We start from the raw sequence: 15,467 nt of genomic DNA, 5'->3' as shown, positions 1-15,467 counted from the left end.
AACTGGCCTGAACTTTCTTATGTCTTACTACAAAGCTGAAACGGTCTAAAGATAAACACACTGGTGGTTCATCAGTTCATTGTGCAGCGTGTCTATTGAGTTGAGCAACTTACACAACATTCTTCTTTCAACTATCAGCTTTAGGGATAAAGAACAATGTCTCTGTCTCTGATGGGGACAGAGACATTGTTCTTTATCAGTTCAGTCCAAATTCTGTATTGTAGCTACTGGTGCTGCAGCATGTACCACCGTAGCAGAATAAAGCCTTAACCTTCATATAAATCTTCTTAAATGAGCACATCCTATTCTGTCTATTTGGACAAATGTTAGGTATCCCTTTAACACATATCTTAAGACAGGCTTTGGCCTATTTCTGCTCATCATGAAAACCTCAACCAGTGCAAAGTCATTTCCTTTGTTTTGACTACATTTAAAGAAAGATGACTGTTACAACATCAGGTGACAAATAAAACCACTAGACCTTAATGAGAAACTGTCTGGTTTTGTTATCCAAGAACCCTTATCAGACGCCTGCCAAAATGCTTACTCAAGCACTAAGGAAGAGTAAGAGCAACAAAGCATGTGACATAGTGGTTAGTTATACATTTTATAGTGCTTACTCGAACAGCTGCAGTAACAAAGTTATCCAAAATATTGCAGTTGACTTGTTTTCAATTAAACTGTGCTAAAGAAGATTGGTACCACTGCAGAAAAAAACAAAAAAATAATTCTGACTTTAATAGTTTTTGAACCATCACATAGTTCAAGAAATATAACAGTATTACTTGAAATGCATAAAGTAAGCACATTTGTATGAGGTATACTATGCTTTATAATCCTGCTGTTTTGTTTTGTAATTTCTGCCACTTGCTGCAGTAGTTTGATTTGCTGGTACTGTTTGAGGTTTTTTTTTTAATCGAAGGCGTACTCTGATTGGATCATGGCACGAATGGCTTCCAATAAATCGCCACAAAATGTAATCAAATGGTGTTTGTTGCAGAACCTAGATCCAAAACCACCAATAGTTACATTTTTGTAAAGGAGTGTAGACGAAATAAAATGACAGCATGTGTTGTTTTTCACCTCACAGCCTAGTTTAAAATTTACTTTAATAAATCATTTTTAAAAAGCAACTCAAAGACAGGTTTTTTTTTCTGACGTAGAAGTGTATGTTCTGCCTGACAGTCTGCACTGAGGGTTAAATCTGCCCACAGCACTTCCCATGTGGAATTCAGCCACGTGACCAAAGCTCATATAAACATATGTCATATGATGTTGTGGTAGTTTTCAACATGGCGGCCAGCTGCCACTTCTTTGTGGCTGGTTTGCTGTTGCTATTCAACGGGGTTTTAAGTTTTCCTGTCGGCCAGGAGAAAAGAGACGCCACCACCTGCGGATACCAGGTTCGTTATTACGGCTTTAGTACGCTTTTACAGTCTGAGGGTTTGTTTGTCTTTTTGTTAACCTGCGAGCTAAAGGGTTTGAAGCTTTTTCTTTCACTTTCACTCATCCTTATTTTCTGAGCTGTCTCAGAAAAACAGATGATAGTTTTTATCGTAATTTTAAAATAGGGTTTATTCGCCTTTGGCAGCACAACCGGTGCGCTGATACTTCCGGTTGTGGAACGCCATTTGGGTTGATGAAGTGTGTCTGTGTGTCCAGTCATGTCATGCCACCAAGCCCACCATGCTGAATGTCCACCTGGTTCCTCACACACACGACGACGTGGGCTGGCTAAAGACCGTGGACCAGTACTTCTATGGAGGTCAGTACCGAACCAAAACCCAAACGACCTTAAATTTCAAATATACTCTTTTATTTATTGACCCTAAATGTTTAAAGACATAAAAACAATGACCATTTCATTAGGCCACAGGAATTAAAGATGTGAAAGTAGTTTTGTGCTCTTAATTTTTCCCTTCTTTTTAAATTAGCTCTTACTAATTTAACTATTATGGAGGAAAAAAACTGAAATAAGAAATAAAAGCATAAATGTATACTTAGTTTTCCCTTGTCCTTACCCATGAGTTTCCATCAAGAAATGTATATATTTTCTTTTTCATTTCCCCTAAACATGCATTTTTGTCAAGAAAAGTAAATATTTTGTTTTGTCTTTTCCTTATACAAGTCCTCTTTTTGTCATTGCCTCCTCTCCTTTATCTGCTTGACTTTTTCCTGCTTTTCCATGTGCATCTCTATGTTAATGATGAGAGTTCCCTTCTATGTCCAGCTCCTCTACGTTGTGGGGCGTTTACGTCTCACGAAACCAGTGTGTAATTGTTGTATTCATGGTTATACTCATCTGTACAGACTGGTAGAACAGTTTCACACGGATTTTGACTTGATAGGTCACATTACCTAGAAGCTATTGAAGAGAAATACTAAATTTAAACTAAAAAAATAGGTAACAAAAATAAAAATGTAGTTAAAATGGAATAAAAATGCATGTGCCTCATGTATACAGTTTAGTACAACTATTACATAATGATTTCTAGTCAATGTGGCACACAACATGGAAACTATTGAAGAAAACATTATATTATTTAAAATATTGAATATGACTTGACATTTTAATAGAGGGAAGTGCGTCTCATGTAAAAGCATGGATTACCACCTTGTTGTATCAGTTGGTCACAAGGAAAGGCATTTATTAACATTTGTTTGACAGGAGTGTTTGGTTCGGAAAATTGTTGACAGTCCCTAAGTGAACCTCCAATCGCTGAGGAGCTAGAGAACGACTAGCCAAAATTAGCGTTCATAAATTGGATCAACCTTGAGCTTAACGCCGCTTGCTCGGTGGATATTGGAATATCCAGTATCCAACTCGAAACTTACTTCACTGCGGTCGGTAATGCCATAAAACCACTGGGATAAAGCTTTTTTTGGTCTGAGGGCTGTATAGATGGCACTGAGCGACTGCGCGAGACATAAATGTCCCACAATGTCTGATGCAGTGACGTTGGTTACAAAGCTCTATAGGGCAATAGTAGAGGAGCTGGATATAGAAGGCAGCTCTCCTCATTAACATAAAGATGCACACAGATAAGCAGAAAAGGGAGAAGCAATAAAAGGGCAAGCAGAAAAGGGAGAAGCCCAAAAAGGAGAAGCAGAAAAAGGAGAGGAGGCAATGACAAAAGGAGGGCTTGTATAAGGAAAAGACAAAACAAAATATGTACTTTTTTTTGGCAAAAACACATATTTAGGGGAAATGAAAAAGAAAATGTGTACATTTCTTGATGGAAACTCATGTGTAAGGACAAGAAAACACTAAATGTATATTTATGCTTTTATTTCTTATTGTGTCAGTTTTGGTCCTCCGTAACTATACTGTGTACTGCTGAAAAAACATCGTTTTACATTTTTAAACTTGGACATGGAAGTGCAACAGATTTTTAATTTATTTATTTATTTTTTTGTAACGTTTATTAGATTGCACCTGATAAAATACACATTGACTTTTTTTGTGTGTGTAATGACCAATTTGGCCATTACACAAATTGTAATGGCCAAATTTGGCTAAATTTGTAAATTACAAGTAAAACCTGAAGTCGGTTGTATATCTTAATATGAATCTCACTTATATTTTCACACATAATGCATCTGTTTTGATGTGTCTGGACTATTCTGTCCTGTGTTTTTTGTCAACACATTTTTACTAGGCAAAAAAAAAGAACATTTTTTTTATAGTTTTATGACAGGCGTATAACCAGATCACATGTCCCATCACTTTTGTGTCCGGTTCAGATCTCTTCGTCTTTCCTTAGTGTATTGCTTGGATCCTTTGATTTTTATTAGAAATTATATTAAATCTTTAGTGAATAAGTTGTCTCTAAACATTTAAGTAAAACTCTTGAATCACAGTTTTGTCAGAACAGCTCCAAAAGATTTCTGTGATCAATAACAAGTAATCATCAACTAAACTTGCAAAGCTGTCATTTATCAGCATAAATCAATATGTCTGCTCTCGGTGCTGAAGTTCTCCTCTGGGTCACGACCTTCAGGGTCCTGAACAATCTGACTTTTGCTATTTTCTCGTTTATGTGAAGATCGTAACGACATCCAACATGCCGGCGTTCAGTACATCCTGGACTCTGTGGTGGATCAGCTGCTGAAGAACCCAGACAGGCGGTTCATCTACGTGGAGACGGGCTTCTTCTACCGCTGGTGGAAGCAGCAGAGCTCCAGCATGCAGCAGACGGTCAAGCAGCTGGTAAACCAAGGTACACCGCCCGGTGCTGTGTGCTCGCATCAACGGCGGGAGTGTGTAAACTCATCCTGACCCAACTCTTGCTCCTCCAGGTCGGCTGGAGTTTGTAAATGGTGGCTGGTGTATGAGCGACGAGGCCACGACGCACTACAGCGCCGTCATCGACCAGATGACCATCGGCCTGAGGTTTCTGAACGAGACCTTTGGGATCTGTGGTCGACCCCGGGTTGCCTGGCACATTGACCCGTTTGGCCACGCCCGCGAACACGCCTCTCTTTTTGCACAGGTAGCTTTAGCTTAGCAGAACACATAAAAGTTACAGAATGAAGCTTTAATCCATATTTGGTGAATAAATGCCTTTAATATTAATCACGCTCCATGCTGGAGCTTACTCTCCATCTTTTATGTTGCACACTCCTCGGTGTTTTTTTTTCTTTACATTTTTTACATTCACCGGTGAGCCAGGGTTTGGTTTTAGTTTGTTTATTTTTATTCTTTTTGGAGAAACGCCTCACTGCTCAGGTGGAGATGGTGTCACGCACTTTAAGATCCAAACATGGTGCAGGTAAAGACGGCTTTTACTCCAAGATTCAATCGAAGCACTGATGCATTTGTCCTCCAGATGGGATACGACGGCTTCTTCTTCGGTCGCCTGGACTACCAGGACCGGGCTCGCAGGATGAATGCGAAGGAGCAGGAGCTCCTGTGGAGAGCCTCAGACAGCCTCACACCACCCATGGCCGACCTCTTCACCGGTAAAAAACAAAGACAAAACTCCTCCGTCATGCTTCATAACCTGAGAACGCTCCTGCAGCAGAATGTTTTTTTTTTTTTTCTTCTTCTTCTACGTTCAGGAATCCTTCCCAACGGGTACAACCCTCCAGAGGGGTTCTGCTGGGACCAGCTGTGCACTGACGACCCAATCAGAGACGACACCGACCTTGAAGATTATAACGTTGATGATGTTGTCCAGCGCTTCCTTCACGCTGCCAAGACTCAGGTCTGTTGAGACGGGTTTCTCCTCAATGGTTGAATTTTACAGCTGGATAAAAAATTTTATTAATTTTGGTTTATCTGTTAAGCAGACACTAAGCTAGTTTTATAAATGCAATACATGTAAAATCAGGTTTGAGATAACGGCTTCTTGTTTTGAAGACATTAATAAGTAAACCTCTGGCATATTCTTTCTCTTTCTGAGAGGTGTGGGAAAAGAAAGAAAGAGATGGGAGTAGAGGGAGAGAGAGAAAGAAACACGAGTCAGTAGACGTCTGCTTCTGCACCTGCAGAAAGATAGAAACAAATAAATAAAACCAGAGAAATCGCAGTTTTGTTTGTTTTTTTGTTTGTTTTTTTAGAAACAATTTTTAGCATCAGAACCATAAAAAAGTGCTCATGAAGTTTTGGGGAAAACATACAAAAAATGTTTTTTTTTTTTTTTTTAATGTTGAAATGTTATAATTAAAGTCTTTATACTTTTATTTTCCTACCCTAGCTTCTGAAAACATCAACCCTTTCCAAAAAGAGAATAACCTGATTTTCTTTATATACAAACAAGCAGGTTTTTTTCTAGCCTAATGACAAACCCATTCTTGTGTGCATGGAAGCGTTCAGTACCAAACAAACGTTTCGCATTTCTATGATATTATTTGCCAAAGTTACTAGGCTCATAATTACGGTGAAAAACGTTAAAGGACAACTTTCCAGCAACTGTTGTCCAAAAAGAGCAAAACCGTTAACTGTTGATTTTAAAAAACCAAAAAGCTAAAAATTTGTTTCTTTCATATTTATAACTCTTTAATATTGCCAACAGAATTGCTGTATTTTCTCTACCTTTGTTCCTGTTTGCACGAATCATGCTTTTTTTCTGTTTTGTTTTCCCCTCTAAGGCGTTGGTGTACAAGACCAACCACATCATTATGACCATGGGCTCAGACTTCCAGTACGAGAACGCCAACCTGTGGTACAAGAACCTGGACAAGCTGATCCGCTACGTCAACGACCAGCAGGGCAACGGCAGCAACGTCAACGTCCTCTATTCCACTCCGTCCTGCTACCTGCAGGAGCTTCACCAAGCTAACCTCACCTGGTGCAGCCCACTACTGGAGCTCAGACTTGAAGCCTGACATTCAGTTCATATGAATGATTATATCATCCGCATTTCTCTTCTTCATCAAGGCCTCTGAAGACGGACGATTTCTTTCCCTACGCGGACAGCGCTCATAGCTTCTGGACGGGATACTTCACAAGCCGGCCAGCGCTGAAACGCTACGAGAGGATCAGCAACAGCAACCTGCAGGCAACTACGGCTCACTTACTTCTCTGTTTTTTGTGTTTTTTTTTTGTTTGTTTGTTTTTTTAATCACTTTTTCAGATTTTATAGTTGGATGTATTTTTCTTTATTTCCCTATTCTTTTCTTATTTGACAGTCTTGTAACCAGCTGGAGGTTCTGGGAGGTCCAGTTTCCAGGAAGGGGCTGTTTGGACAGGGAGACAGTGAGACTTTGAGTGAGTTTTTTTTTTTTTTTTGTCCAGTTTATTGGTGGAAGGTTCTTGCGTTCAAACGTTTTTATTGAATATCCCCTGTTTACAGAAAGTTTCCAGTTTCTGTATTGTTGGCTCTACAGGCTTTCCAGAACTACACTGTACTGTCAAAACAATGACAAGTGGTGGAAAGTTGAGCAAATTTCTAAAAGCTGCTTGTATTCTATTTGCTGAAGAACAATAAAAACATCCCTGACAGGGCTGGATTTATAAGCATGTGGGCCCCTGGGCTGGAGCTGGCTTTGGTGCCCTTTCCACTAAAGAAACATTCTTCTAGTAATGCAGATTACAGTACGATTAATAGCTAGACCTATACATGAGTAGGTGTGCGTGGTATTAGATGGTATCTATCTATTTATATAATATATCTATTTATGAAAAATTCAAAAATATTTATGTAAAACTCATAGGGCTACTTCTGGAGACTTGGATAAAGTACAGTGTTTGCAAAACATATATTCATTAATAAGTAAGTAATAATAATAAAAGATTTGTGGTAGCCCCCAAAGAATCGGCGCTCTGGGCTACTGCCTCTGTCTGATGTCCTAACAGCAGGAAATGCATTTCTCTTAGATTCGGTCTGTCACAATAACAAATTTTATTGGACGATAAATTGTCGCAAAAGTTATTGTGATAAACAATAACATCCTTGTTTTGAGTCCATTTTCAAATAATATAAAGGTAATGGCATAATAATGGTTTATTGATCTCAAAGATCAATAAACTTTTAATTTCTAATCATTGAACACTGAAACAGAAAAATATTTTAAATATCCAAAATAAATAAGCAAAACAACAGAAATGACGAATAAAATGAAGGATGAAGGTTTGTAAACAAAATTGTCCTTCAACAGAAGGAGCTGGTTGAGACCAAAACACCAGACTGAATGAAGACTTCTGTCATTAAGAATTTGGTAGAAAGAGAGAAAATCATGCAAATGGAAATTATTGAACTTGTTTTAATTTATCATGTGATTAATTGATTTATTGATTATTGTGAGCGGCTTATGACAAGTTCTTCCATCACTTTTAGCACCTGATGGTCTACATGTAGTTTTAGAGTTGTGGTTGTTTTTTTTTTTTTTTACCATCGTTAGTAAACAGGATGATTGGTGTGCTTTAGAGAATATAGTGTTTTGTCAAACTTTGACATAAAACTATTCACAACCATCTATCTGCACCTTCTACTGGTGTTGGTGCATCTAGAGATGCTAAAATACATAAAATATTGGCTGTATACATACTTATTTTTTTGTATTTCAGCATAAATTTGGATGAAATCTGTGTACTTGTTTGCAGGGAAAGCGATGGCTGTGGCTCAGCACCATGACGCAGTGTCAGGAACAGAGAAGCAACATGTTGCTAACGACTACGCCAAGAGGCTAGCCAAAGGCTGGCAGCACTGCCAGGTACATGAGAGATGATGATCATGTTTCACCTGCTTTGGTCTCTCTCATCACTCTCATCATTTTATGCTGAATAAAACATGCATTCTTTATGTTTTGTTTTTTTTTCACTAACTGACCTTGTCCAGGTTTTGGTCAGCAACAGTTTGGCTTCCCTCACTGGCTCCTCTGCTGAGAGAATCTACTGTGATTACCTCAACGTCAGTGTGTGTCCTCTAACGGAGTCCAGCAGCAAGGTGAACACACACACACTCATATGATTCATTGTAAACCTGGATCTAGTAATAGCCGTTTCTTAACAGTAATAATTGTTCTTAAAAACCCCGGTTCATATAATCTGAACTATCATCTTGTAATATAAGATTTTAACTGTGTGAAGCTGCATTGATTGTGTTATTAGAAGCTCAGTGTGTTTGTGTTTTGCCGCTCTTGTCCAGTTCTCACTCAGTGTGTACAACCCTCTGGGTCGGTCCGTCACCTGGCCCGTCAGGCTGCCGGTCAACGGGACAGCCTATGCCGTCACTGACGCTCAAGGAAAACCCGTGGACTGTCAGGTTTGTCAGTCTGTTGCTTCCAAACCCTTCGTTAGAAGAAAACCTCAAAGTCTGCCACCCTATGACTTCTTCTTTGTGTGTTTTTATTTCCTTTTTGAAGGTGCTTCCTGTTTCCAGAGCCACACAGGAAGTGAGGAGGAGCCGCGGCTTCGCCAGGAACGAGCTGGTGTTCCAGGTCCGAGCTCCTCCTCTGGGTTACAGCAGCTACTCTGTGTCCCTGCTGCAGGACGGGCCCCCATCGTCCTCACCTCAGCACCAGGCGCCCACCAGCATCCAAAACAAGGTGCATATTCAGAAAGATGAATCTGAGTCCATCACGCTTAGAAATGAGCATGATGAAATCAAAACTGACTAGTTACTGTTTCTTATACGATGTGCTTCAGTTCCTTCAAGTCACCTTTGACCCCGACACTGGCCTTTTGTCTGGTCTCAGCAACCTGGAAACCAAACAGACCATAAAGCTTTCACAAAACTTCTACTGGTTGGTCTTTCTTCCAAAACAAAAACAAAATGTGTTTAAATTCAGGTTTTTGCCTCCTGTTTTCAAATGATAAATGATTTAAAAAAAAAGTGTGTGTTTGGGTGTTTTAGGTACAATGGCAGCAATGGCAACAACGTTGAGAGTCTGCAGACCTCTGGGGCCTACATCTTCAGACCCAACTCCTCCACACCTGTCATGGTCAGCAGTAAGGCCAGAGTGGAGATCTTTCAGGTAGAGCTACGTTTACTTTTAACCTCATGTTTATGTATTTAAACTCACAGGCTTCTAACCTCGACACGATTGATTTCAAGGTGTCTGCCCATCCATGTGTCTAAAATTAAGGCCTTAAAATGTCTTAAATTCACAAACAAAATGTAAACTGGTCTTAAATGTGGTAATCACAGGTTTTAAATCTTGTCATTGTTGTATATTCTATGTATTTTCTTTTGGTCATTGGACTTTTCTATTAGGTAAAAGCTTCAGTTGTGCGCAGACAGAAGCTGCTAACATGACCTTACCCACCAGTTAGCTAGTAAGCTGACTTAGGCTTAAAAATACAAACTGTTTTTCATACCAGATCTGATTTTAATCTTTTTTTTTTTTTTACACAAAAGAAATTACAAATGACCAAAAATATTTTCATAAAATTTTCATATAATGTCTTTTATTCCAGTTTTCTGAGTTGAATAACAGAATCTACCATTTCTCCCCTGATAGTTTTCCATGCGTTTATGACTTTATTTTGTACATTTCTACAGGTTTTATATTTCATTCATAATATTCTTTAAAATGTCTTTAAAAGCCTTTAAATTTGAGTTGGTGAAACCTGCAGAAACACAGCATAAAGAAGTGGAAAAACTGCACAGAATAACTACATTTAGTCATTTTTTCAAATGTATTTATCTGAAGAAATGATTATTGTTGCTGAACAAATAGTGTAGAAAAATGGTAAAGCTAAAAATCCTGACAATACAGAGAGTTTTAGGGATTTTTAAACACCGTTAATTGGAGTTTTTCATGACGACATTAAATCAGAATCAGATAGCAGTGCTAAATTTATCACGATAAATGATAAACGATACAACAAATGCCTGCACCCTAGATTTTAGGACACTTTGTTGAATTATAAAATAGATTCTAAAAAAAAAAAATGTTTTCTAATAATTCTGTAACGTTGTGTGAACAGAACTCGGTGGTGCAGGAGGTGCGGCAGTGGTTCACTCCCTGGGTGTCTCAGGTGGTCCGACTCTACGCCGACAGCAAAGCTGTGGAGCTGGAGTGGACGGTCGGACCGGTGCCGGTCAGGTGAGAGCCAAATATTTATGAGTTAGGAAAATAATCAGTAGCTGTAGTATGTGAATGTTTTAGACACGTTGTTTCTAATGTGGTCTGTGAATGTTTGATTTTATGTTTAAATCTGTTCACGGTGCAGTGACGAGCAGGGGAAGGAGGTGATCACTCGTCTGGACACCAGCATTAAAACCGCAGAGCTTTTCTACACCGACTCAAACGGCAGAGAAGTTCTTCAGAGAAAGTAAGAAAATGTTTTTTAGATATCATAATGTATAAAAAAACAAATGATAGAAAACATTAGATGAGTATTTTGGATTGGTTTCCAACAGGAAAGACTTCCGTCCCACATGGCAGCTCAAGAAAACAGAACCCATTGCTGGAAATTATTACCCCATCAACTCTCGCGCCTTTATAAAGGTCTTAATTACTTTTTTCTTTTGCTCATCACTTAATGTTTTTTTTTTTATTTCCTGCAATTCTACAGACATTTTACTTTATGTTTGTATTCAGGATGACACTGACCAACTCACAGTGGTGACAGATCGCTCACAGGGAGGAGCGAGCATATCCAACGGCTCTCTGGAGATCATGGTACGGCATATTTACACTTTATATCTGCTTAAAATAAGCAGTAAGCACCAATACTGAGGTTTCAAAAAATGCTGTTCCACTCCTTTCATGGGTCCAAACATTAAAACAGGAAATAAATGTAAAATGTACAGGGGGCTAACTACAACATATTGTATTAAATTACATTATTTTCTATGGTAATTGTCAGTTTTTTTTCTTTTTCTTCAACTAATAACGGCGGTTGAGGGTCTAAAATGCCTCAATTAGTCATGTAGTTATTAGCTTAGCTAAATCAGAAAATTAGTCTGACTGCCTTGTTGTGGAAGCCATCTTAAGCATTCACTATGCTGATGTGAGGAAATCTTCAACGGCGCAGACTGAGCATTTGCACAGTCTAGCATGAGTATGTTGCGTTGTCATTTCAATTAATTGCATAAAACTTGCTAAAAAAAGAAATTAGCAGTGACTGTGAGTTTTGTGTTTTTATGTTTTTACAGTCATAACTTCCATTATTTGGAATCAGGTTCCTTATCATCCCTGCTTTGTTTGGCTAACAGTAATGCTACATGTTTAATGAGACCACAAACCTTCCTCTGCAGCTCCACCGCCGGCTGCTGCATGACGACTACCGCGGCGTCGGTGAAGCCCTCAATGAGTGGTCGGAGCTCTTCCCCGACGGCCTGGTGGTCCGCGGTCGCCTCCTCCTCTCCCTGGAGCCGCCTGCCACCGCCGCAGACACACACCGCCCCCTGGCGCAGCAAGTGGTATCACAACCGCTGCTGTCGTTCACCGATGGAGGCCTGAACCCGAACACACGACTGGAGGTACAGTTTAACACACCAAACCTCTGACAGATTAATAACAACTACGAAATGGGGTTTTAGAGCAGAATTGAGGTAAATTGGATTTTTTTTTTTTTAGTTTTCAGGTCTTCAAGCATCACTGCCCCCTGCTGTCCACCTCCTGACACTGAGTCAGTGGGACCAGGAGTCTGTCCTGCTCAGGCTGGAGCATCAGTTCCAGAGCTGGGAGAGCAAAGCCAGCTCCCAACCCGTCACTGTCAACCTTCAGGTCGGACATTATGAACTCATGACACTCCTTAGAGAAATATTTCACCAATTCTCTTTCAAACATCTTTTAAGTTTAAAAAATAGTGAATTAAATGTACTTAAACATGCCTTTTAAACGATCTTCTGTCCTTTTATTTATTTATTTTTTGTGTGTGCAGAAGCTGTTTTCCACTCTGGATGTTCTGGGTGTTTCTGAGCTGAACCTTTCAGCCAATCAGTGGAAAGATGAGATGAAGCGTTTTGATTGGTCTCCTGAAAAAGGTACATGACATTCTAACAGGTGTCAAATTAGCTGGGGGGTAGTACATGACATCTCAAGTTTACATTATGGAAGGTGAAGAATGCCAAATTGTAGTAAATGAATACTAATTTATGAAATAACTATTTAAATCTGTCATTCCTTTATTAAAACTAGAAATACAAAATTATTTCATAAATATAGAATAATCATACATTCCTCACTTAAGCGTATAAATTTTTGTGTGATAAACTCAATATAATTATTTCATGTTCCTTTGCTGAAGCATTTGTTACGACTCTGAGGTTAATATTTCACTGGAAGTGTGGAAGCAACTTGAATATATTCATTTAATACAGACTCTTTGAGTGGCTCCAGACTGTAGTTTTATCTGAAATGTCTCTAAGTGGTTGAGTGTTAGGAAGCTGCCACAGACTTCAGACGGCAACACATTAGAGCCAGAGTTACTCACTCAGATTGTATTAAATAAATTACAACAACTTTATTGTTCTTGAAGTTATTTCTGCACTTTCTAGCAGAGACGTTGACCTCAGTGGTAAATTTGATGTGCCGTTTGAAGCAGCCAATCAGACGTCTTTGTAAGCTGCTCTAGTCCCGCCCACTTAGTTTGATGGGCTGAAGTTGACAGTTTAACTTGGTTTGCTTCAACACAATAACACGATCTATTAAATCATTATTTAAAAAGATAAAATCAATGCACCTAATTGAGGAACATAATTAAATGTAATCATTTGTGTAATTATTTTAAGTTTTTAATAAATGACCGGCACGTGAATATCTTATAAAACAACAAAAAATTCAGATAATTATTATATCAATAAAAATTTGATTAAGCTGCAGTCCATATGTTCATATTTTAGTTTTATACTTTTAGTTGCTGATTATATGTAGAAGTAATATCCATCCTTTTGGGATAATAATGTGTTTGTAAGTCTTAGTTTCTACTCAAACATTTACCAGAGATCAGCTGACGGCTCCTACTCACCCAAATGTTTGGGGGGTTCACATCGTCTGCCTGGCCGCTGCCGACTTGGTATTGTGCAGCTCAGAGCAAACTGAACAGAGGATGAACAGGAAGTGCCTATCGCTCTGCAGCGGCGGTAATCGCTGCCTCATTACAATCAGAACAACGCCCCCAGGCTCTAATTAAACTGGAATATAATGAGCCATAAATTTGTCTTGGTGTTTCACAGCAGGGTGGTTCAATAAAGACTCGTTTTATTTATGTGGCGTTCTCCGCTTGGGGAGGGACCGGTTTACTACAGGCTGCTTGTTTGATGCTAATAAGGTGTAAAGTACGCTGAATTACATCTCTTGCATATTTTAGTTGCACGCTCTAATAATTAAAAATTTTTTCTTGGCAGAAGAGAAACCTCTGCTGAAGACGTTTGAGGATCCATCTGTGTGGGAGATCACCCTGAGGCCCATGGAGATCAGAACATTTTTACTCAGGGTCACATTTAAATAACCAATCATGTCCATCAAAATGGTGGACAAATGTCCATCTGTTCCAAACTGAAGATTCCTCAAATATCTCTTAAATCTGCAGTGAAAGGGATTGGAAAATAATTTTCATTTGTGCCTGTCTTTTTACGGTTTCCACTATTGACAGGCGTTAAATCACACAATTTTTAAGTTTTAGCTGAAGACATCTTCAGGCGCTGCTGTACCCGTTTTCTTTTCAGAAAAGCAATCACCCAAATTTCAGCTGATTTAAAGACAACTCTGCAGGAGCTGAAATAAAGCAAAAAAAAAAAGAAAAGAAAAGTTAGAATGTCAAATAATTGCAGTCATTTTAAAAGTTAGACCAGTCAGTCAGGTTGAATGACAAGCTTTAGGTTTGGACCTAAAGTTTCCAGGCAGAAGGTCTGATTGGCTGTAACATACAGCTGGAGCCACACATGAATAAACCTGAAACAATTTATAACTAAAACTGCTGAACAGCCCACAGTACTTCTCATCATATTTCAGAATATAAACAATATTTTATAATTCCCACTAAAGGGTTTTTCAGTTTACATTCGCTTAGTATTACCAAATTGTCTTCACAGTACTTTTTTTTAATCCACCTATAATATTCCTCCAGTACAATGCTGTTCCTGTTACCGCCCCCTTGTGGTAGCAGCAAAACATTACAACCAGATGGCTTTAAACAGGAGGCAATGATGTTTATTTGAACACGTTGAATCCGCAAGCAGGAATGATATTTTCTCTATGAATGACGCTGATCATAGCCGATACTCACACATGATGCCTCTTACTTTTATTAAAAATAAAATGAACCTTTTAAGACCTTTGAATCTTTCCAACTTGGAACAGTGACTATTTCTATAGTTAACTTCTGCTGCAAAGTGCTTTTTTGTCTTCACTGTATTATGCTGCACTATGTACAGACTGTTTAAAACCCACTTTTTTTTTTTTTTTTTTTTTTTGCAAATATTGAAATGGGCACTTTGTTTAAGCTGCAGATATGAGTTTAGAGGGCACAACATTGTGATCATCTGTAGGTTCCAACAGTGGCTCAAATACTAAATCCATTAATGGTTTGAACTAAAACTGGAGCTGTGATGAATATTTTGGGTAAAAGGACAATCTGTACATAGATTCAAGCAAATATCTATTTTTTAAATTACTTATTCTCTAGGTTCATAAGGAAGTTATACTTTTTTTTCAGGAATTATCCATAAGTGGATAAAAATCTTCATTTTGTCTGCACTGTGAAATTTCTGAACCATCTGCACATTTATAAACAATTTGAAGATGTATATACAGGATTATTTCCATGTCTGTAGAAACAATTGACTGTCTTTGTTAGCAACTGGTGCCAAATTTTACTGACCAACGTGCAATATTTTGTTTTACTCATGTATGTACATGCATGTTTTTACAGCTCAGCAAGCATCTCATAATACAATTCTGGTCATTTGCATCTGTTGTCGTTCTTGCTTCAAAAGACAAGTTTTTCTAGAAAATGTCAGGGGTTTTTTTTTTAATCAAATCTGACTTTTCAAAGAAAGCTTCCAAGTTTGTTTGTTTTTTTAAATAAAATATAGTTTCAAGTCAAATTTTTTGACATGAAACAGACC

At 38.5% G+C, this 15,467-nt stretch overlaps 1 protein-coding gene across 1 annotated transcript; it reads left to right on the top strand.

The window, feature by feature from the left end:
* Window positions 1-1,270: 1,270 nt before the first annotated feature.
* Window positions 1,271-13,950, top strand: man2b1 (mannosidase, alpha, class 2B, member 1). The gene is made up of 23 exons (XM_015049192.1): window positions 1,271-1,403; window positions 1,663-1,765; window positions 4,047-4,220; window positions 4,300-4,493; window positions 4,830-4,962; window positions 5,062-5,207; window positions 6,094-6,293; window positions 6,383-6,503; window positions 6,634-6,712; window positions 8,048-8,157; window positions 8,283-8,390; window positions 8,592-8,708; window positions 8,809-8,991; window positions 9,092-9,189; window positions 9,300-9,420; window positions 10,376-10,494; window positions 10,622-10,723; window positions 10,812-10,899; window positions 10,993-11,073; window positions 11,652-11,876; window positions 11,974-12,123; window positions 12,281-12,383; window positions 13,746-13,950. Exons 1-23 carry the CDS (start codon window positions 1,293-1,295, stop codon window positions 13,847-13,849), a joined length of 2,970 nt encoding a protein of 989 aa, XP_014904678.1. The 5' UTR covers window positions 1,271-1,292; the 3' UTR covers window positions 13,850-13,950.
* The last annotated feature ends 1,517 nt before the right edge of the window (window positions 13,951-15,467 follow it).

This window comes from Poecilia latipinna, unplaced genomic scaffold (assembly GCF_001443285.1).
Source record: "Poecilia latipinna isolate Pla-1442-1.1 unplaced genomic scaffold, P_latipinna-1.0 Scaffold932, whole genome shotgun sequence".
Taxonomy (NCBI): Eukaryota; Metazoa; Chordata; class Actinopteri; order Cyprinodontiformes; family Poeciliidae; genus Poecilia; species Poecilia latipinna.
This window is presented reverse-complemented; position numbering and strand designations above follow the sequence as displayed.

What these genes read in the sequence shown, in the direction of transcription:
- man2b1 (XM_015049192.1), top strand. Translation starts at nt 1,293, where the DNA reads ATGGCGGCCAGCTGCCACTTCTTTGTGGCTGGTTTGCTGTTGCTATTC. An exon ending in GAAAACCCGTGGACTGTCAG is followed by an intron (nt 8,709 to 8,808) that starts GTTTGTCAGTCT and finishes TCCTTTTTGAAG; the next exon opens with GTGCTTCCTGTTTCCAGAGC. An exon ending in CCGTCACTGTCAACCTTCAG is followed by an intron (nt 12,124 to 12,280) that starts GTCGGACATTAT and finishes TTGTGTGTGCAG; the next exon opens with AAGCTGTTTTCCACTCTGGA.